Source organism: Rhinatrema bivittatum, chromosome 8, assembly GCF_901001135.1.
Source record: "Rhinatrema bivittatum chromosome 8, aRhiBiv1.1, whole genome shotgun sequence".
In the NCBI taxonomy this organism is placed as follows: domain Eukaryota; kingdom Metazoa; phylum Chordata; class Amphibia; order Gymnophiona; family Rhinatrematidae; genus Rhinatrema; species Rhinatrema bivittatum.
In genome coordinates this window covers 184,043,767-184,065,560 of record NC_042622.1, presented here as the reverse complement: position 1 = coordinate 184,065,560, position 21,794 = coordinate 184,043,767, and the positions used below count along the sequence as shown (strand labels likewise).

General features: G+C 43.8%; 2 protein-coding genes across 5 annotated transcripts in view; one reads left to right on the top strand and one right to left on the bottom strand.

Annotated features, from left to right (window-relative positions):
- Positions 1-1,086: 1,086 nt before the first annotated feature.
- On the bottom strand, positions 1,087-11,002 carry MIS12 (MIS12 kinetochore complex component). 3 transcript variants are annotated; one of them, XM_029612539.1, is made up of 2 exons: positions 10,861-11,002; positions 1,087-3,227 (listed from the first exon to the last, which is right to left on the bottom strand). In XM_029612539.1, exon 2 carries the CDS (start codon positions 3,188-3,190, stop codon positions 2,522-2,524), a length of 669 nt encoding a protein of 222 aa, XP_029468399.1. In that variant the 5' UTR covers positions 3,191-3,227; positions 10,861-11,002; the 3' UTR covers positions 1,087-2,521. The 3 variants fall into 3 exon arrangements, with proteins under 3 accessions (XP_029468399.1, XP_029468396.1, XP_029468398.1); XM_029612536.1 differs by having other exon boundaries at positions 10,735-10,873; XM_029612538.1 differs by lacking the exon at positions 10,861-11,002 and adding an exon at positions 10,656-10,821.
- A 2-nt stretch (positions 11,003-11,004) lies between these two features.
- The window catches only part of DERL2 (derlin 2), a 41,661-nt gene continuing 30,871 nt past the window's right edge, over positions 11,005-21,794 (top strand). Inside the window, exon 1 of one of the 2 annotated variants that reach the window (XM_029612535.1) lies at positions 11,005-11,079. In XM_029612535.1, the coding sequence (XP_029468395.1) occupies positions 11,029-11,079 (51 nt within the window). In that variant the 5' untranslated portion in view covers positions 11,005-11,028. The other variant, XM_029612534.1, reaches the window with a different exon arrangement.

The window sequence follows — 21,794 nt, the reverse complement described above, 5'->3', positions numbered from 1 at the left end:
AACGGCATTGACAGTCCTGCCGCTCAATGACTGTTTCAATCAGTGTGGCTCCTTGATCCTTCAATGCTGATGGCTCAGACTTCTTCACCCGAAAGAGCTGATCCATTTTGTCAAGTCAAAACAGACATCCCTTTGGGAGCAACTGGGCACATAAGTGGCAACACCGGATGTCATGCGATGCCCCCAGGCAGAGGACACACACATCTCATGCAGATCCGTGTTGGACATGGTCCTCAAGCACCAGGGGCATTGCCAAAAACCAGGCATGGCCATATCGCATGAAACAAAAAGGGGCATGAAGCACAAACTATGGCAGCAGGGCATCAATGGCAGGCACCAATGCACCACCACCATGGGGAATTGACTATAAAAGGAAGCTTACCTGAATCACTGAAAACCCTGATTAAAAGCACTATGAGAATGGCACCAGAGGGATCCAACGACAGAAAAGCACAGAGGAAAAAAACATGAGAAAAAGGAATGTTATCCACAAGGCTAAAAACAGCCAAAGTGAGCTCACTCACACCATGTGACTTACAGCTCCGTGGAAAAAGAGACTGTAGAGGGACCCCCACATGGACCTATGATATAGGGCATACTGGCTATGTTCAGTGTGCCTAGTCAAAGTTCTAGAAACTTTTACTTTTTTCACACAGTAGGGCTGCATCTGATGTCACCCATGTGAGAGGACTACCATCATGCTTGTCCTTAGAGAACAGATAATATTATAAAGCCTCTGTATCACTCCATGGTACAACTTCATCATGAGATTTGTGTCCAGAACTGCACCCATCTCAAGAAAGATAGAGCAGAATTAGAAGTGATACAGAGAAAGGCAACCAAGATGATAAAGGGGATAGAACAATTTGTCAGTGAAGAAAGGCTAAAGAGGGTAGGACACTTCAGCTTGGAGAAGAGACGGCTGAGGGGAGATGTGGTAGAAGTCTATAAAATAGTGAGTGGAATGGAAGAAGTAAACGATCAATTGTTTACTCTTTCGAAAAGTACAAAGTCCAGGGGAGACACAATGAAGGTACAAGGTAATACATTTAAAACTAATAAGAGAAAATATTTTTTTTTATTCAATGCATAGTTAAGCTCTGGAATTCACTGCCTGAGGCTGTGGTGAAAGCTATTAAGGTAAATGCTTTTAAAAGAGGTTTGGACAAGTTCCTGGAGGAAAAGTCCATTAGCCATCATTAAGGCAGAGTTACAAAAATCCACTGCTTATGCTTGGGATCTATCTACCCCTTGTGATTCACTACCAGGTACATGTGACCTGGATTGGCCACTATTAGAAACAGAATAGTGGGGTTGATGGACCCTTAGGTCTGATGCAGTATGGCAAGTTTTATGTTCTTATTCCGTTTGAGCTCTGCCCACTGTAACAATATTGTTTTTTCCCCACTGACCTCATGAAGGGAGCAGAATGCTCAAAAGTTATTAGATAAGTTAGTCCAACAAAAAAAAAAGTTTCACCCATAACTTGTTTGTTGACCCTTATTTCTGCACGCGGATTATTACAACCATATTAACACTTCTAAATTGCAAGGCTTGCATTGTATAAAATTTCAATGAATTTGCTTCTCTTGTATATGATACAATTTTAACATACTAATATTGCTTTGAATAGATTTAAAATATTACAGCTTGTTTACAATTTTAACTTTAAAAGTTTTCAAACAGGATGTCAAGTTTGCTCGATCTCCATCTGCTGCTAGAGGTACATAACCTACTTGTTCTGGATGCATCAAACTGGATGCTAAGAAATCAAATATTTTCCTATATTTCAATAAACACTTTTTTTAATTAGCCGTTTTTCATCTGGAAAACACACTCAAAACAGAGTCAACTCCTTCAGCAAAATACAATACAAATAAAATACAAACCTTAAAAAAAACTTTCAGCAAGAGAAAAATTGCTATGCCATGACATCACCTGCTTGTAAATTACAGCAAGTTTCAGTCAACTGCTTTACTATCATCCTCTTTCAAAAATATCAGATACAGAGCAGACAAAAAAAATCTACTTCAGTTACATTTATAGGTCAACAGGATAACCTAACATTCATACCTATAATACAGATCAATTTTGATCACTGGTGGTACTATTTGATAGGATTTTATATAAAAATGGAGACTACTACAGTTTGAAATCACCAGAAGTTAGCTAAGAATTATTGAAATTTTAAATTCCCACATTTTTTTTTACTGCAAACTAAGTCGAGATGAGCTTTACTGTTCTTTGAAACTACAAGTTAAGACAGCAGTCTGCCCTACAATTTTTTTTACTTATAAACTACATGGCCTTGCCATATTTTGCACTTCCTTACTACCCTCAGTGTACTCAATTTTGTTTCTTGCAGAGGGGATTTTTTTTTCCATGACTCTCATACTTTCACAATTACCTCTTCTTTCACTTTATCCCTGTTTTATAGGATTGCTGCATATGAGAAAACATTCATTTACTTACAGAAAAGTTGTTTTAATACAATTACTAAAGTGGAGATTTTTTTGTAAGTTCATTTTACTTTTTTGTTGGTACGTAATGTCATTTGATAGGATGGCGTTTCCTCCAATTTTAGTTTTTTGCTTTTCAAATCAATGTCCTTTTTCATGTCTTGCAGTTTCCTGGAGTTCTGTACCAAAAAAGAAAAGCTCCCCTTTAAGTCACTGTTTCCATGTTCCTTGCAAACATTCTCCAGCCCATCAAACCACTGCAATATCTTTTCTAGCTCTGCCTGAACCAGTTTCTGCTCCTCCAATTCTACCAAAAGTGCCTCCCTAGCATATGTTTCTGCCTTACACTGCTGCTGTAGTTGCTCAGTCTCGTTCTGGAGAAGTTGAAACTCTTCCTTGCTGTAGGGGTACTGCTCATGGACCTTGTCCTCAGGAAGTAAAACATTTTCAGGGATGTTCAACACAAAGTTCAAAAGCATTTGTTCCATCTTACAGAATAAGAAATTAAAATGTTTTTTCATGAAGAGAAGGCACTTCTCTGTGCTCTCCCGGATCAGGAATGGACTAATATCACAATTTGGGAAACCTTCTAGTTTCTTCATGATGACCTTCTCAACAACCAACATCACTTCAAAAAGGTAATCTTGAAAGGCAATGTAAACTCGAAGAATGCAAGTTTGTGGTGTGAATCCAAAAAACTGTGTCTCGTATGTCATGGGGTCTCCTGACATTTTGACTGAAAATGTACTCAAAGCAGTGTGCAAAAATCTGTAACAGAGAGAGAAAAAAAAAAAAAGTCACCTCTAACAATTAGCACAATAAGCCTCAGTATTTGCCCTTCCCAGCTGGAGACAAGTGTTCATATATAATTAAAATGAAATAAACATGACAAAATGCAGTTAAAACCATTCTAAAATTTGTGGCAACACAGTAGTATAAGTTAAGCCTGATAACCACTGGATAGATATGAAAATTGGTTCTTACCTGCTAATTTTCATTCCTGTAATACCACAGATCAGTCCAGAAAAGTGGGTTGTGTATCCCTACCAGCAGATGGAGTCAGAGAGCAATTAGAACTTTGGGCACTGCTACATAACGAGAGTGCCACCTGCAGTCACTCAGTATTGACCTGTACCCAAGCCTTTGCTAACAGAACTAAATAACGAAGGGTAGCACCCAACCAAATTTCCGGCCTACCACTGTCGCTGGCAAAAACCAGACCGACAACTGCTAAAAACTGCTCCATGAATCATGTCTGCAAGAGAGCAAGTTTGTTTACCGTAAACTGTGATTTCCGTAATAGCAGATGAATTAGCCATGCTGTCTGGGTACGTCTTCCGTGCCACTAGGTGGCAGAGCTCTCTAAGCATAGCAAAGTCTTTCAGCTGGCTGCTCCCTCTTATATCCTCTCTGATTCACCTCAGGCTCCTCAGTCAGTATTAAAGCAAGTGCAGATGATGCTGGAACTGTTCGGGGAGGCGGGTGGGTCAGCATGGCTAATTCATCTGCTATCTACGGAAAACACCGTTTACGGAAAGCAAACTTGCTCTTTTCATGTAGATAAGCAGCTGAATTAGCCATGCTGTCAGGGAGTCCCAGCTGAAGTATTGAGCTTTCATGTAGATTGATTGGTAATTTGCTCAATACAAAGTCTTTAGGCAGACAGTTCCTATGAAGGCTGTATATGTGATGAACGTGTGCTCTTCTGTAGGATAGTCCTACCCATTACTGCATCATCCACAGTTTGTTTGTCCAAACAGTAATGAGATGTGAAAGCGTGCAGCGATGACCATGTTGCAGCTTTGCAAATATCTATGATGGGAACTTCATGGAGACGGGCCATCAGGCCTGTCTCCAACAGCGCACGAACTTGGTGCGCTGTTGGAGTGGAAGAAAGAATTTGTGAACGTTGCTGGTAGCAAAATTGAATACAGTTTGAAATCCATGTGGAAAGCGTTCGTTTAGTCATCGGACGGCCTTGTGCGTTCGGGTTGAAAGATAGAAAGAGTTGCAAAGGTCTGTTGGGTGAAGTAGTGCACTGCTTGTAGTAGGCTTCGGCACGTTTACAGACCAAAGTGTGGAGTTTTCTATCATTGTCATTTGCATGAGGTTTTGGATGAAAAATAGGTTAATGTGAAAACTGGAAATAACCTTTGGAAGGAATTTTGGGCGAGTGTGAAGAATCTTTGTCGTGGTGAAGTTGCAAATAAGGTGGATAGTGGACTAGTGCTTGCAGTTCACTTACTTTTCTTGCTGAAGTTAAAGCAACCAGGAAGAGAACTTTCTATGAGAGGTATCGAACTTTCTATGAGAGGTATCGAAGTGTCTAATGGCTCATGTCAGTGTCTAATGGCCCATGTCCCATGGTACTGGTGGTTTTTGCAATGGAGGGCATAGACTTAGTACTCCTTTCATGAATCTGGATATTAAAGTGTGACACGAAATGGGTTCTTCATTAACATATGTATGGTAAGCTACAATAGCACTTAAATGAACTCGAAGTGAGGAAGTCACCAGACCTTCATTATAGAGTAAATGCAGGTATGAGAGAAGTTGTTCAGGTGGGCAAGTGAACGGGTCTGTTTCTGTTGTTGAACACCAAGAAGCATAGCAGAACCACTTTTTTTTGTAATTGAGTTGAGCTGAAGGTTTCCTTGAGGATATCAATATGTCCTGAAGAGCAGGAGAAATATCTAGGTGCTGGTATGCGACCCGTTCAACCTCCAGGCTGTGAGATGTAGGAGAGATCCGTTGTCCTGGGTTAGCAGCTGAGGGCTGTTCCCTAGGGGAATGGGGTTGCATATCGATAGACAAACTAGGTAGCTGTACCATGGTTGTCTGGGCCAAGCTGGCACTATTAAGATTAGATCGGCTTTGTCTTCTATGCATCTCTGTATGGTGCGGGAGATGAGAGGTATCCGGGGGAGGGGGGGGGGGGGGGGGGGGGAACACATACAGTAGGTTGAGAGACCACGTTACGAGAAAGGAATCAGACTCGAGTCTTTGTGAGCTCGAGTAAATTGAACAGAAATTTCAGTTGTGTGTTGCGTTCGGTTGCAAAAAGGGTCGATTGAGGGATGACCCCAAATTGTGAATAGGCGTTGAGCTATTTTCTTGTCCAACTGCCATTTGTGAGAATAAAATATCCTGTTGAGTTTGTCTGCTCTGAAGTTTTGAATTCCAGGAATATAAGTTGCTTGAAGAGATAGTTAGTTGGTGAGCCCACTACAGTAGTTGAACTGCTTCCCTGCAGAGGTTCCAGGAACCGGACCCTCCTTTGTTTATGTAAAACATCGTGACTTGGTTGTCCATGTGAATCATCACTATCTTCCCTCGAAGGGCGTTTGACCACTTTGAGCTCTAGTAGGTTGATGTGCTGAGTCCTTTCGTATGCAGACTATAAACCCTGAGTTGTCAATTGATCGAGATGAGCTCCCCAGCCCTTGGGGAGGCATCTGTGGTTAGTATTAAATGATGACGTAACAGTCTCAATGGTGCCCCTGTCTGCAGTATTGACCGAGAAATCCACCACTGAAGGTCCGTTTTCTTACTGTTCATCATGGTAATGGGTGTGGACAATGGGTGGAGGAATTGACTCCATTGGTTTTTCAGGCCCCACTGTAGGCGATGCATGTGGAGTCGAGTGTGCGGGACTACATATATGGATGCTGCCATGTGGCCAAGAAGGGTTAGGATATGGCAAGCTGATGTTTCTTTCCCATTATAGATGCTGTTCAAGAATTGATTGATCTTGAATGGGGTGCCCCGGAAGCTAATTTTAAAGGGGGAAGAGCCTTGGAAGTGCTGTACCCCTGGATCTGGCTGCAAGAGAGCAGTTGCGCTTTCTGAAAGTGGATGCAGTGGTGTGTGCTGTCTCCAAGTGGACGACTATCCTTATAGAAGGGGGAGCGGCATTGAAGAATGTGCAAGATAGGAGAATTGAGGTTATTCTTAAGCAAGCCTTTGAGGCAATGGCAATAAATTTGCAGATAACCTCTTGGTGCTCCCTGGTAGCTTGGACTTGTTTGTTTCTCTCTCAGGAAGTTGATGGATCTGGTTTAAATTCCAGGGCAGTGATGGAACTGGCAGGTGTGGGCTGCAACCTGGTCCGTACTTCTGCCAGAAGGGTGGCTTTGGTGATAGCGGTCAGGCATCCGCTATGGCTGAGGAATTGGTCGGCCTATACAATTTCAAAGTCTCATCTTATGAAATTGCCCTTTAAAGGATCACTCTTGTTTGGGAGTGAGTCCCAGGTTCCTCAGTTACCAGAGGATAAGAAGCAGGCACCGTGCCCTTTCGGCACAAGAGATCATGCTAGGGGATTCAAATGCTTTCGACCCTACAAAGGAGTGGCTTTTCAGAGGGCTCGACCTTTGGGTAGGTCTCAGTCCTTTCAGCCCAGATGGGGCACAGGTTTGAGTAGCAGTAATCCCTAAAACTCTCAATGAAGGTGTACTGACCCACTACCATAAAATAGGAGATAGGGGGTTGCCTTTCTGTTTTGTTTTTATTGGAGGTGGGGTGAGCTCATGTCAGACCAGTGGGTTCTGGAGGTGATAAGAAATAGCTATGCTCTGGAACTGCTCAGCATTCCTTGGGACGTTTTCATTGTATCTCTTGCAGCTCTTTGCAGAAGAGGCAGGCAGTGGAGTGCATGTTGTCCAGACTTCTTTACCTGCAGGCTGTAGTCCCAGTGCCCATGTCACAAGAAAATACAGGCCAATATTCCATTTATTTTGTTGTACCCAAGAAAGAGCTCCTTTCGTGCCATCCTGGATCTCAAGGGAGTCAACTTATTTGCAGGTGAACAATTTCTACATGGAAACACTGCAGTCAATGATAATGACAGTACAGTCAGGGGAGTTTGTCTCTGGATTTGTCAGAGGCGTACGTACATATTCCTGTCCAGCTGGAGCAACAATGGTTTCTGCATTTCACTGTTTTTTGGTGACATTATTAGTTTCAAGCGCTACCCTTTGGGTTGGCCACTGTGCCAAGAACCTTCTCCAAGGGTCATGGTGGTGGTAGCAGCACTGTTGAGAGAGAATGGCATTCTGGTCCATCTATACTTAAGATGATTGGTTAATTCGGGCCAAGGGTATGAAAGAGCCTTCAGATCTCGCGCAAGGTGATTTCCTTGCTATAGTGACTAGGCTGAGTGGTGAACTTGCCAAGACCAATCTACAGCCATACCAATCACTGGAATATCTTTGTGTTTGTTTCGACAAAAGCAAGGCAGGGTGTTCTTGCCGGAGATCCACATTTAGAAACTGATGGCCCAGGTGAGACGACTAACAAAAATAATACACTTGACGCTGTGGTCTTGTCTACAGGTGCTTGAGTTGATGGCAGCCACCCTAGAGGTGGTTCCATGAGCAATGATGCATGTGTGTCCTCTTAAGCACACACTGCTTGCTCGTTAGAATTCATAGTCTTGGAACTACTTGATTCGGCTTCACTTTCCAGTGGAGATAACCATCCAGTTGCAATGGTGGTTGCAAGCGGATCATCTAAGGAAGGGTGTTTCCCTGCAAACACCAGACTGGCTATTACAATGGATGTGAGCCTCCAGTGTTGGAGGGCTCACTGACAGGAGTTAACAATGCAAGGGCACTGGAGTACAGAAGAGTTTCTCTGGTGCATCAATCAGCTGGAAGCCCATGCCATTTGGTTGGCATGCTTGCGATTTGTCGACCACTTGCAGGGTCGAGCAGTCCAAATAATGTCACAAAATGCAATGACGGTGAACCAAGAGCCAGCAAGTGTCACAGGAAATAGCCCAACTCATGGAATGGGTGGAAGTACATCTTCAGGAGATCTCAGCCTCTTACATTGTAGGAAAAGATAGTGTAAGAGCAGACTTTCTTAGCAGACAGTGTGGATCCAGGAAAATAGGAATTGTAAAATGAAGCGTTTCTTAGCATCCAGTCAGATGAATCCAAAGCAAATGGGTTTTGCTCCTGGTGGCCTCCAATCAGACTCTGCTGCGGGCCAATCTCCTACGCACTATCTCTTGCCTAGACAGTCTAGGCCTTCTCATAAACTACGAAAAATGCAGCCCACTCAAACCTTACAATTCATAGGAGCAGTCATCGATATGGAACAAAGCTTTCCTTCCCCATCAGAGAGCAGTGACTCTCTCTACTCTTGCTACTGATCTCCTTCCAACTTAGACAACATGATGCTTTACACAAATAAATTAAAATAGGATTTTTCTTTGGCTCAGACATGGAATCAGCACAGGGCACCCCAGCATGTTCAATGCCTGGGACATCAGAGCCGGCAACTCATCTCTATGAAAGAAATGCAACATTGTTCTATACAGCTCCAATCCCAGAGGAATTTCCCCATCCTCCAGGAAGTAAGGATCGGCTTCATTATTCGTGCAGTCTGGGTCCCTATCTTTGTGGCCTGCAGCAAGTCTAGACGTACTCAGATGCTTACCCATGGCACCAGGTGTACATGAATCTGCAGCCTGCGACCCTGATCTGTTAGGTTTGGCCAGGGCTGCAGACTGCGCCTGAAGAAATGACTGCAGCCCTTGAAAAAATTCCACCCAAGAAAAGGCAGAATGATCCATACCAAAACCAGGGGGTGTCTGTCCTGCGCCTAGCTGAGCTACCTTCCCCTGCTGACGAACTAATTAGGGAAACCTCAGAAGCAGGCGAAACCTCTGGCAGTTCACCCTCCTTTTCCATCCCAACATGCTGGGAAGGCCTGGGCTTAGCAAAATTAGTCGTAGACAACACTCCCTGAGTCTCCAAGCAGTGCTGACAAGTTAAAGAGGATGCCAGGCTGTGATGCCCAAATATGGTTAAGCACTTAGGCTTCTTTGCTACTGGAGCCATGGATAAATACCTGCTATCAGTACATTTACAAAAGCAACTGATAACTGTGTGCCCAGCTGGGCAGCCACCTAGACAGGCCACCCAAAAACAAGTTATGTCCATTAAGCATACACTATGGACACCAAAAAATTTAGGCACCCAATACACAGTTCTAGTAGGCGCCTATCTAAACCCCCACCCAGGCACACAAGCGCGAACCAACACGAGACATTGATTTGTGGCAGTCTTGTGCATAGAAAAGCACACAAACACCACCACGGCCTACCACCCAGTGTCTAAGCAAAGCCAGAGAGCAGGGCCTAGCCAAAAAGGCTGCTCAACCCAAGCTGCCATGACTCCTCAAACTCTCCTGGAGATGGGAACGGATGTCAGATCGGCACATTGAGACCAGGAGGAGTCCCTAAAACCAATTCCCCCTCCTTTTTTTATATATATACTTTTTACCTGAGGTCAACCCGTCCTCGCCGAATACAGAGTCAGTTTCTGGCTGCAGGGGCCCAGAAGCTACGGCTTGCTCAGGTTAAGGCCTTCACTGCTGCGCTTGGCTTCTTGCACCCAGGAGCCTCTCAACTGTTTGTCTCTCTACAGACAAGACCATGCCAGAAAACCAGCTACCAGAACGAAGCACTTTTCTGAGGGAGGGATCTGCAGATAGTGCCTCAGGAAAACTCAACTGAGGGAGGGACCATAAGGTATCACCACAGGAGAGTGGGATGAATTAGTTTCCTTCTTTTGTACTTCTACAATTTTTTTTTTAAGTAATTCCCAGTAGGGAGATGCACTTCCACCATCTGCTGGAGAGGGAGAAGACTGGCAGGCTGATGTCAGTGCAGGAGTAAATGTACTGTGAGGTCAGCTTTGCTCCATCTCCACCTGCTGGTGTGGATTATCCTGTCGATTCTCCTGTCTGCATGCTAAGGAAGTTTTATAATTAATTAATTTATTTAAAGTTTTTTATATACCGCCGCTCAGAGATATCACGTCGGTGTACATAATTAATACAACATTTCACCTAAATACATAAGTAACTTGAGCTTGCTAATAAAGTATTAAATTAAACAAGTTGTCCGTTGCGCTTTGGAGGTTAAAAGCTGGTCGAGATTGACTTCAAAGGAAAAAAACCAAAAACACAAAACAAAGACTATACTGACACCTACTTGAAATACTTAACAACTAACTATAGGGCGTAGGTAAATTATAATTCAGACCTATGTGGCAACTTTCAACAAATGGACTCCCAGGTAGCTGAAAGGTTTTGATAACATATTTTCTTTTGATCCGAAAAAGGAGTATGAATTTCATAGCACAAGTCAAAAAAAAAAGAAACTGTGCAATAAAATGGTATCACCTTAAGTAGCCACCTCAGGGGCGGATAGTCATGCAACACACTCCCACCACAAAGTCCTCGCTTTTAACAAACAAATCACCTCTTGTCTTGTGCCTGCTAACTTTTTCCTCTTTCCTTCTCAGAACCGATTTTTCCCGCACAGCCACTTCCCGTTCCCGCCCTCCGAGTCTGAAAGAAGAAAAATAAACCGCCATCCCATGCTCACTTCCTCCTTCTTCACCAATCAGAGCCCGACAACGCCAGTCGGTCACGTCTTTAAACACACGAGGCGGACTAAGGTTTTCGAGAGCACGCCCCCGTCCAATCACCAGCGAGCATGTGTTCTTTTCTTGGGCCAATCGGAAATGAGCTTTAAGCCATACTCAGCTTCTGAATGACAGGGCGGTTTCCGGCGTGCCGGCGGCTTTTAGGCGCAGGCGCTAAGGTGGGGAGAGGTGGACTTGGAATGATTGACGTTGAGTAGATGCCAATCGGGCGACTAGGCGCCCGTGTGACTGTAAATCACCGTTGGCGACCGCGTCTCCTTCTCAGGCGTGACTTATTCCTGTATGTGAGCCAAGCGGACAGGAACCGGAAGTGAGGGCGGTGAGGTGGCCAAGATGGCGTACCAGACAGTAAGACAGGAGTACCTACAAATCCCTTCGGTGACTAGGGCATATACCACCGCCTGTGTGCTCACGACGGCAGTTGTGGTAAGAGCGAAGGCGAGAACTTGCTGGTTGCGGCTGTGGAAGGGCTGGGCTCGGGGAAAGATTTTTCCTTTCCAGTAGGGGAAATTCTGTTTTGTACTTTTGACAGCTTCGCCCCGGGGTGCTTAGTGAGCCATTGCCTGTCAGGAGTTTTATTTACTGCCCCTCAAAACAACAGAAAAAGTAGGGCCTGGAAGCTTTTTAATTTGAAAACATTGAAATAAAGTCAATACATAAGTTTCCGTAATGCCGGTTTTTGTGATTCATATTTTAAAGTTATACTCTCTCCTTCAGGGAGCTAAGGATGTTAAAACCAATTCGACAACCTCCCCACTTAATTAAAAAGGGTATTGCTAGTACAGTCTTGAAAACATCACAAATCTTGCATGTGGAGAGAGAATTTTGACTTATTATGGTAGTATCTGCCGTGCTGTGCAGGTTACTCCCCTGTTTCTTTTACTAGGTGATGAGCCTTCTTGAAAATTGACAGTGCTGCTTAACATGCTTTGCTTATGGACTTGGCAGTAGAAGCGGTCCTGTGCTTCCCTACCCCCCCCCCCCCCCCCTTTGTCAGTATATCAAGACCTGAGACCATAAATGTCAGGGCACGTGTTGGTTGTTGTCTGAATCCAATATCTCTTTCCATCCCCACAGTCAAAGCGGAGAGTGATGTTGTGGTTGCATCAAGGGAATGTAGACTTATTGGTTAAGGGTAGTAACTGCCGCTCCAGCAAGTTACTCCCATGCACTCTTTTCTTCATTTCCATCCTCTAGCCTTTAGGCCATAGTGTTTATCCTATGCCCCTTTGAATTATTTGACTGTTTTCATCTTCACCACCTCCTCTGGAAGGGCATTCTCTGTGAAGAAATATTTCCTGACATTGGTTCTGAGTCATCTCCCCCCAGAGTTTCATGTTATGACCTGTAGTTCTACTGGTTTCTTTCCAATGGAAAAGGTTAACTGCTCATGCAGTTGTAATAGAAGAAAGAATATCAAGCTGGGATGCATGTAATTTTTCTTCAAGTGCACAGTTGGTAGCTGTATTATACCTAGATAAGACTGGCTTCTTTGCAGGTTGGGGTTGTGATGGCTCATTGGAACAACATGAAAATGATGCAGGAATTGTTCTGACTGCATGACATTTGTTTTTCATATGTTAATTTGAATGGTCATTTGTTAGTCTATAGTAACAGCATAGCAAAGTTTTACTTCTGTCACTGTGAGAGGTGTCTGGATGACAGCGGCTATTATCTGTTTGGCTAAACAATATACATTTGTTTTATTAAAATGAAGATGTCTAGAGAAAAAATATGAATGCAATAATTATTAGCCTTTTACAAGATCTTCTGAAACAGTTTTTTTTAATAGAAAATGTATTCTTACCTTACTAAAAAAGAGAATCTGAGAGGAGGAATCTAGTATGGGCAGACTGGATGCACTGTTTATCTGTTATTTACTATGTTAAAAGCTATTCATATAAGGGTTCCCCATTTAGAGCATTTGTATTTCTTGCTGCTTTTGTCCTGCAAGTGATCATATCTCAATTTTTGTAAATTCACTGATGGCCTGGGCTTCTTATGTGCTGTAGACTGTTCTGTGTTTGCTTATTTAATATCTCTTTTTCGCTAAGATGAATATTTGCTGAGGAGAGAATGGAAGCTCCGTGAGCGATCCCGCACGCGGAAAAAACAGACTGATGAGAATCTCTTTTCCAACGCAGGAACCCTCGTGCAGCCGCACAGAGCAAAGCTCTGTGTAACAACTTTGAGAAGCTCTTCCTCCCAGGCCTGAACGGACAGCCCAAGACAGCATGGCTGATTCAGCCCTGCTATCGACGGGAAAGACAAAGGTCACCAAGTTGTTCTTGGTGCGAGGGTAGGAGTATATGGATGCGAGGAATCCATATACTCGCATCCATATACTCCTACCCTCGCACCAAGAACAACTCGGCGAGGTAGCATTACATCACAGGGACCATGTGAGTCATATATGGAGGAGGAATTACCTATATCTTTAAGTTCCTCCACTTCCTCACGGGATACATACTCGGACCAACCATCAGTTTCACATAGGCGTATAAAGAGAAGGAAGTTACAGCATGTAATCACACCAGACATCCAGGATCCAATTGTTGATCCGCCCCCGCACTTCGTCCCGGACGAAGGGGCAATGCCAGACGAAGCCAAACAAATCCTTTTACAAATCTCAAATCTACTATCAGGATTTATCACATCCTTACAGGGAACTTTCCAAGTCCCCACCAACTTTTCCAGAGGGCTCTTCTATTCGTCCAGTAGACGTTTCTCCGACACTTCCTGCTCCTTCTTTACCACTTTTACCGGAGCCATTGTTACCACTGCCAGAGCAACCAGGGCAACCATGCCAATTGATTTGCCTCAACAACCACACTCAGATCCTTCCTCTCCAATATCTTCAACAGGATATCCATTGGATCCGGAAGAGGAACACCAACAGCCGTACTCACTGCCAGAGGATCCGGCTTATCCAAAATTTATTGAAAAAGTGGGTACAGCTCTTCACCTGGAAATCCAAAAAACACTGGATCCCAGATCGGACACATTGGGTCTTTTAAAAATATTGGACCTCCCCAGTGAACCAACTAGTTTACCATCTCATAAGGTGCTGGATAGTGTCCTAGAAAAATCCTGGGAAACTCCTCATAACATCATTCCAGTACCTAGGAAAATTGATCTGAAATACAAGATGAAACAATTCCCCCTTTTACACCACTCTGCAACTACCACACCAGTCCATCGTTGTGGAATCTGCACTACAGAGGGCAAAGAAAACAAGATCTCATTCCAGTGCTCCACTGGGTAAGGATCATAAGTGTCTCGACGATTTCGCAAAGAAGGCCTTTCAGTCCTCCATGCTCGCAGCCCGTATAGGTCAACATCAATTCTATATAGTACAATACCTGTATGATTGCAACAGATAAAAACTCTTCTGCCAACCTCGACCGAAGATTTGGGCTTCCCTCAACCAATACAGAACATGGAAGAAGGCTTACATTATCTCTTAAGATCCATTTATGAATCTTTTGAAATGTCCTCCAGTACCTCTGCTTCCGCAATAGCTGCGCGCAGAATAGCATGGCTTAGAGCAAGTACCATACGAGAGGATGTCCATGACAAACTGGCGAACTTACCATGTCGTGGGGACAACTTGTTCGGCAACCAACTGCAGGAAACAGTTTCACAATTAAAGGAACAATCGGTAGCAGTACAATCTTTGGTCAACCCTCCGGCTTATTCCTCCTCAAATAGGAGGTACTATTCTCAACCGCGAAGACAACCATTTCAAAGAAGACAGTTTCGCGCATATATTCAATACAAACCGTCACATACCCCATTCCTCATGGAACAAAGGGTAAGCTTCTCTTAGACCTATAAGGAAAACTATTTCCAATAGTGCTCCTTTTGAACTTCTGATTTTATCTACCACAGATTTGAATGTGATATTAGTGTACTGTCCACCTAAAACTTTGCATACACACTTATCAAAGTTTTAGAGCTTATTTCCTCTTAATCTCTAAATTTAGTGGAAACAATTATCATAGGCGATTTTAATTTACAAGTAAGAAATGATTGCCCGTCTACTACTACATCTTCTTTCTTAGACGCAATGTCAGGACTAGGTTGGTTCCAACTGATTTCCGACCCCCACCCACATTAAAGGAAATACTCTAGATCTCATTTTTTATAACTCTTCGTATTTAAATATATCTGCAGCCAGTGTCAAAAATGATCCGGTCCCATGGTCCGATCATCACTTGATCTCCTTCTCGGCCTCTATTCAGCAGAAAACCTCTAATGTCAGTGCAAATATAATTAAACAGCAGAAAAAGATAACCTCAGAAATTTTCCTAGACACGTTTGTTAATAACATGCCTTTAGAATTAGCCGAGAATGTTGATAAATCCATGGAAGATTGGAACTCAGCCATTACGACCACTTTAGATGTGGTTGCTCCTATTAGAGTAACAGTTGGAAAAAAATCCTTTAAGAAACCGAGCCTCCCTTGGTATTCCAATAATTTACGGGTGTTGAAAACCTCTCTAAGGAAAAAAGAGTGAACTTGGAAAAAACAGAGGAGTGCTGAGGCCAAGATTGACTTCCATATTATGCTAAAAAGCTATAGAAAGGAAGTTAACCTAGCGAGGAAAAAGCATTAAGCAGACCAAATAGCGCTTGCAAACAATAACCCATCAATTTTGTTCAATATAGTAAAATCTCTAACCACAGACCATTCTATAGCGCACTCTGACATCACAAATGATACATGCGATCAAATATCTAAATTTTTTCAGCAAAAAATCGAAACTATATCCCAAGAATTTGCTTCCTTACCATATCCAAATTACAATTTACAAGCAGTAAACTCAGAATGGACAGAGTTTGATTCCACTACTCCCTTAGTGATCCAGAAGATCATTAGCAAACAAAAGATATCAAACTCTCCTCTAAACCCATGTTCTGGTTCCTTGTTAAAATCTATTATTGAACAGTACCCGGAACATTTGTGTTTAATAATTAATCAATCATTAAAATCTGGTCAGTTCCCTGATTTGTTAAAATAGACCTCAATTTTACCCATTTTAAAAAACAAAGCATCCTCGTTTTCAGACTTTTCTACTTTAAGGCCCATTGCTTCATTGTGCACCTTAGCAAAAGTTCTGGAATCCGTGGTTCTTTACCAACTTAAAGATTACCTCTTAGATTATGATATACTAAGCCCAAATCACGGATTCAGGAAAGGTCATTCGACGGAGACCCTTCTGTTATCATCATTTGATACTTTCCTCAGAGGATTCGACTCCTTTACAGATTATATTATTGTTTTTCTGGATATTTCCGCAGCGTTCGATAGGCTAGATCATAAAATATTACTATCTGATCTCCAACTCATAGGTATAAAATCCATTGTTTTGGAGTGGTTCGAGAGCTTCCTCTCCAATCGCATATGCCAAATTAATATAGGCTCTTGTTCCTCCCAAAAATATATTCAGTCTACAGGTGTTCCACAAGGTTCGTCGTTGTCCCCCATATTATTCAACATTTATCTTCTTCCGTTGTGCAAGATTTTGGCTTCTTTGAATGTCCATTTCAAACTCTACGCTGATGACATTCAATTGTTTATACCTTATAAATCATCTTGGTCTGATACATTTTCATTGATTCAACTGTACATCAGCACAATAGAACAATGGATGGCCCATAACTGCCTTAAATTAAATAGAAAGAAAACAGAACTTCTCTATCTCAGCTTCATATCCAAATCTACAAATGCACCTCCTACCAGTATAAAGTTAGGCAATGATGAAATACCAATCTCCAAACTTAGGTGTCTGGTTGGACACCAACCTATCTTTATCACAACATATTTCAAAAACAGTGAAAAACTCGTTTTTCAACCTTCATGTTCTGAAACGTCTACGACCGCTTCTGTTTTTTTAACGATTATCGAGCAGTTTTGCAAGCGTTGATATTGTCAGGACTAGACTATTGTAATGGTTTATATATTGGTTTGTCGGATAATGCTATCAGACCTTTGCAACTTATTCTGAACTCAGCTGCTAGACTCCTTACAGGCATGTCTCTAAAACAACATATTACCCCAGTTTTGTATAAGCTACACTGGTTACCTATTAAGTACCGAATTCAATATAAAATCATTTCACTTATACTTTCTTTACTAAATAACAAAGATTTGACTTGGCTGTGCTCTATGATAAGAGTTTACAAACCCCAGAGGGAACTTAGGTCAGAGGGAAAAATCTGCTAGAAGTTCCATCAGTAAAAAATGCAGCCCTAAGCGTGACCAGAAACAGAGCTTTCTCAGTTGTTGGACCCATTCTTTGGAACGCTTTGCTGGACCCTTTAAGGAAAATCTCTAGTGTGAAGAAATTTAAGAAAGCACTGACAACTTACTTGTTTCAAGAAGCTTTTAAGGATATTGAAACTTCTTAATTAGAGTAATAAGGCTAGCTGAGTTCGTATTTAGCTATATCTTATAAATGTTCAGTTAATGTTTTCTGTCCTAATTTTCTGTTCTTTAAGTTTTTATAATGTAACCGCCAAATTTTACCTTACATTACCCTAACTTATGTTTTTGATAATTATTAAGCTGTATTTTTATTCCTATCTTTGTTGTACTTTTATTTATTTACTAGCTGTGCCCGGCCACGCGTTGCAATGGCAGAGTCAGGTTCTTCCCCCCCCCCCCCCCTTCCCCTTGCTCATATACCTCAGTCACACATCGTCTTCCTCCTTGGTCACTCACCCCCCCCCCCCCCTTTCCTCCCCTGTCCCCACTCCAGCTCTCTCCCCTCACACTCACCCCTCCCCCTTCGGTCACTAACCCCCCCCTTCACTCCCCTGTCCCCACTCCAACTCTCACCCCTCACACTCACCTCTCCCCTCTGTGTCTCTCCACTGACACTTACTGCCCCCTTCATTCACCCTCCCCTCACTGTCACCTCTCCCCACCTACTCCCTACCCTTTTGTCAGTGACATCGCACCCTCTCTCAATCTCCTTCCCTGATTCTGATCCCCTCCGGCTCGCAATGCCCTCCCAGCTGCCCCCCCCCCCTCCCCGTCCCTCTCCCTCTCGTGCGGTCCTGCGTGGCCCGCTCCCGAAGGCGCGAGGTCAGTGAGGATCCCACTCTGTCGTGCACGTGAGCTGTACCAGATCGCCGCCGCAGCTCCTCCCAGGTGTCTAATTTCGGCCGGCCGACAACACCACGCCCGATATTGCCGCCAGTCCGCCGCTGCTGCTCCTCCCAGCGCCATGTTGGTCCCACTGTGCGCGACGTGCACCGCTGCTGCCCCTCTCAGACCATGTTGGTCCCGCTGTGCCTGACGTGCGCTCCCGCCCGCGCATGCGCAGTACAGCAGCTTCATTTCCCAAGGTAGATAGCGTGTGTTGCATGTCTGTCCAACAGATGTCGCTGTTTTCCCCACACACATGTAAAAACATGTTTTTTTTTCTGTAACCGTGTGACATCTATGTAATCTAGATAGAGAAGAACCTTGCTGAAAGTGAAAGCAAGGTTGTGTCCAAATTTGAAAGCAATTGGTGCAGTAGCTGAGCCTGGTTAAGTTGAAAAAATAGAACAGAGCAGTAAAGGTTACAGTTTGTGGGTTTTTTGTTTCATTTTTTACCCCAAATGAACAGCACCAGCAAAGAATAGTTTAAATATGCAAGCACGCCTTCCTGGCTCCCCCCCCCCCCCCCAACCCGGCGAAATAGAACAACCCACGCTACAGCCCCCCTCTCGGGAGATGTGGGGAATTAGTGGCCCCCCCACTGTGAAAAACGCGCGGCGGAAAATAAGAACGGTCCCCCACCGTGCTCCTCCCAGGCTACATGTGTAAACTGCCAGCCGGTGGCGAGGATGTGTGCTAGGGTTTGTTCCGCCGGCTGCCATGTCGCAAAACTTCACCGGTGAAAGTGGTGCGTAATGATTCCTGACCTAGTAAGGGCAAATGTCCGCTGAGGATATGGCGCAGATGGGCTGTTGCCCTTACTATGTCACATGGTGTACCGACATCATTGTTGTCTCCGTATAGCATAGTAAGGGCAAGTCCGCCGGTGCCATTTTGGTTGCTGGCATCCAACGGCCCTACTGAATGCGATGTGTCCCGGACCGTTCCTGTGGTGCGGGCGGAGAAGCATGGACTTGTATCAGGTGTAGTGTGTGATCGGAGTGCAATGCGTGGGTGGGTGGAAGAGAGTACTTTAATTTAAATTCGGAGGGTGTGTGAAATGTGTGGCTTCCCAATGTAGCAGCCAGGAATTCGTGTTTTGGGAAGGTGGGTGAAGTAAGTGACATTGGCAGGCGTGTGGGTGGGGGTGTGTGGTGTGATGAGTGTGGATTTCTGTGTGTTATATGAGAGTGTGAATGAAAGACAATAGCCCTGGGTGGGGTGGGGTGTGGTGTGAGTGTGTGTGTGAAAGGTGTAAGAGGTTGCGCTTGCGCTGACGGCCACCAGATGTCTCTGTTTTGTGTAAGCAATTTTTAAACTTGTATTACCTGTCACAGGTGTGACCTATATGTAATGTAAGTATATAAGATCCTTCCCGTATGGGAAGTGAATGTTGTGTGCAAATTTGAACGCATTCGGTTAAGCGGTTGGCGAGATTAGCGACGACGTACAAACTATTTAACATTTTTATTTATATAGATTTTATTTTGCTACTTTATTTATTTTCTTAGTTTTTATTTTATTCTATTATTGTAAACCGCTTTGAACAGTATCAATACTGGTAAAACGGTATAGAAATGTGTTAAATAAAAAAATAAAAAATAAAAACTTACCAACAGCCACAAAGGCCACAAGTCTCTCAACAGCAACCCAGGAGAGGTAGACCTAGAACCCAACGTACACAAGGGCAAACAGCGGTGTCTACATCAAAGCCTCAGGCGTCTTTTTGAACTTCACAGGGCCACCTCCTTCTCTTACAATCAACGCGAAGAGGATACAATTCTTTACCCACGCCTGGTCACACATTACATCAGACCGCTGGGTACTGGACATCATACATCAAGGATACCGTCTTCTTTTTTTCCTCGATTCCATCCCTCCCATTCATACCTTCTGCAAAGATTACCATAAGGGATTGCCTTCAGCTATCACAGGAAATTACCCAACTACTCTATCAACGAGCAATACAACACATACCCCGTTCCTCATGGAACAAAGGGTTTTATTCCCCATATTTCCTCATTCCAAAGAAAACAGAGGGACTACGTCGCATCTTAGATCTGCGAGAACTCAACAAATACCTAGTGAAGGAAAAGTTCAAAATGGTATCCTTAAAGTCCATTCTACCCCTCCTCCAACCCAACGACTGGATGTGCTCCCTAGACCTGAAGAATGCGTACACACGTATTCCGATGCACCCAGCATCCTGGAAATACCTTTGTTTTCAGTGCAAGGACCAACATTATCAATACAAAGTTTTACCCTTCGGTCTAGCGACTGCACCGAGAGTTTTCACAAAATGAATGGCAGTGGTGGTGGCCCACCTCAGGAAACAACGAATACAAATTTTTCCATATCTGGACGATTGGTTCCTAGTAGCATCGGACCCACAAACTCTACAATCTCAGGTCCATCAAACAATTCTCTGTCTTCAGACCTTGGGCCTGGTGGTCAATTTCCAGAAATCCAATCTCACACCAACTCAATCCCTACGATTTATCGGTGCCCGCCTGGTTACTTATCAGAGCAGAGCCTTTCTTCCAAAGGACAGGGCAAACACCCTGAAAAGATTACTTTGAAACATCAAACATACAAAGAAGACATCAGCATGGCAAATTCTGACTCTTAGGTCACATGTCTGCGGCCATATACACGGTACAGAACAATCGTCTTCATATTCGAAGACTGCAGTGGGGGTTAAAGAGTCAATGGTCTCAACACCGTCAACCCTTGTCTCAATCAGTATCGGTAACACCAGGGATGCTGGCAGATATAAATTGGTGGTTATGGAGGAGGACACTAACCAAAGGTGTACTTTTCAGAGCACCTCCGCACACCGCAGTATTGACAACAGATGCTTCCCACATAGGGTGGGGAGCCCATCTAGACCATCTCGAAACACAGGGTCGCTGGTCTCAGAAGGAAAGCCCCTTACAGATCAACCTCCTAGAACTTCGAGCAATACGGAATGCCTTGCAGACTTTCCGCACACAGTTACAGGGCAAACTAGTAATGGTATATACCGACAATCAAGTAGCCATGTTTTACATAAACAAACAAGGAGGGTCAGGTTCTTGGAGCCTTTGCAAAGAGGCACTCACAATTCTGGAATGGGCAGCACAACATTCCATTCTTCTGCAAGCGACATACCTACCAGGGATAGCCAACACCCAGGCAGATCGCCTCAGCAGAATCTTTCATCCACACGAATGGTCCTTGCATCAGGAAGTAGCGGACATCATTTTCGCAAACTGGGGATTTCCACCCATAGACCTATTCTCCACAGAACTCAACAGGAAAGTGAGGAACAGCCCGCATCGAATAGCGCAAGATGCTTTCCTAATCCCGTGGACAAAAGGCCTACTTTATGCGTTCCCACCGATTCCTCTTCTCACTCGGACAATTCAAAAATGCATACAAGACAAAGCAAATCTCATCTTAATAGCTCCAGCATGGCCAAGGCAGCCGTGGTACACTTACCTTCTCCGCCTGTCTATAGATCATCCAATTCCACTAGAGAATCGAGAAGATCTCCTCTTGCAAGACGGAGGATCCCTCCTGCACCCGATGCACAACTCCCTGCACCTGATAGCGTGGACATTGAGTGAGCAATATTGATAGACATGGGCTTGGCCAGCTCAGTTCAAGATATCATCTTGGCAGCTAGAAAGCTGTCCACCAGATGGAATTACCACTTCAAGTGGAAACGTTACGCGACCT

Excerpts from the sequence above, each read along its gene's own strand:
- MIS12 (XM_029612539.1), bottom strand. The coding sequence starts at position 3,190 with ATGTCAGGAGACCCCATGACATACGAGACACAGTTTTTTGGATTCACA.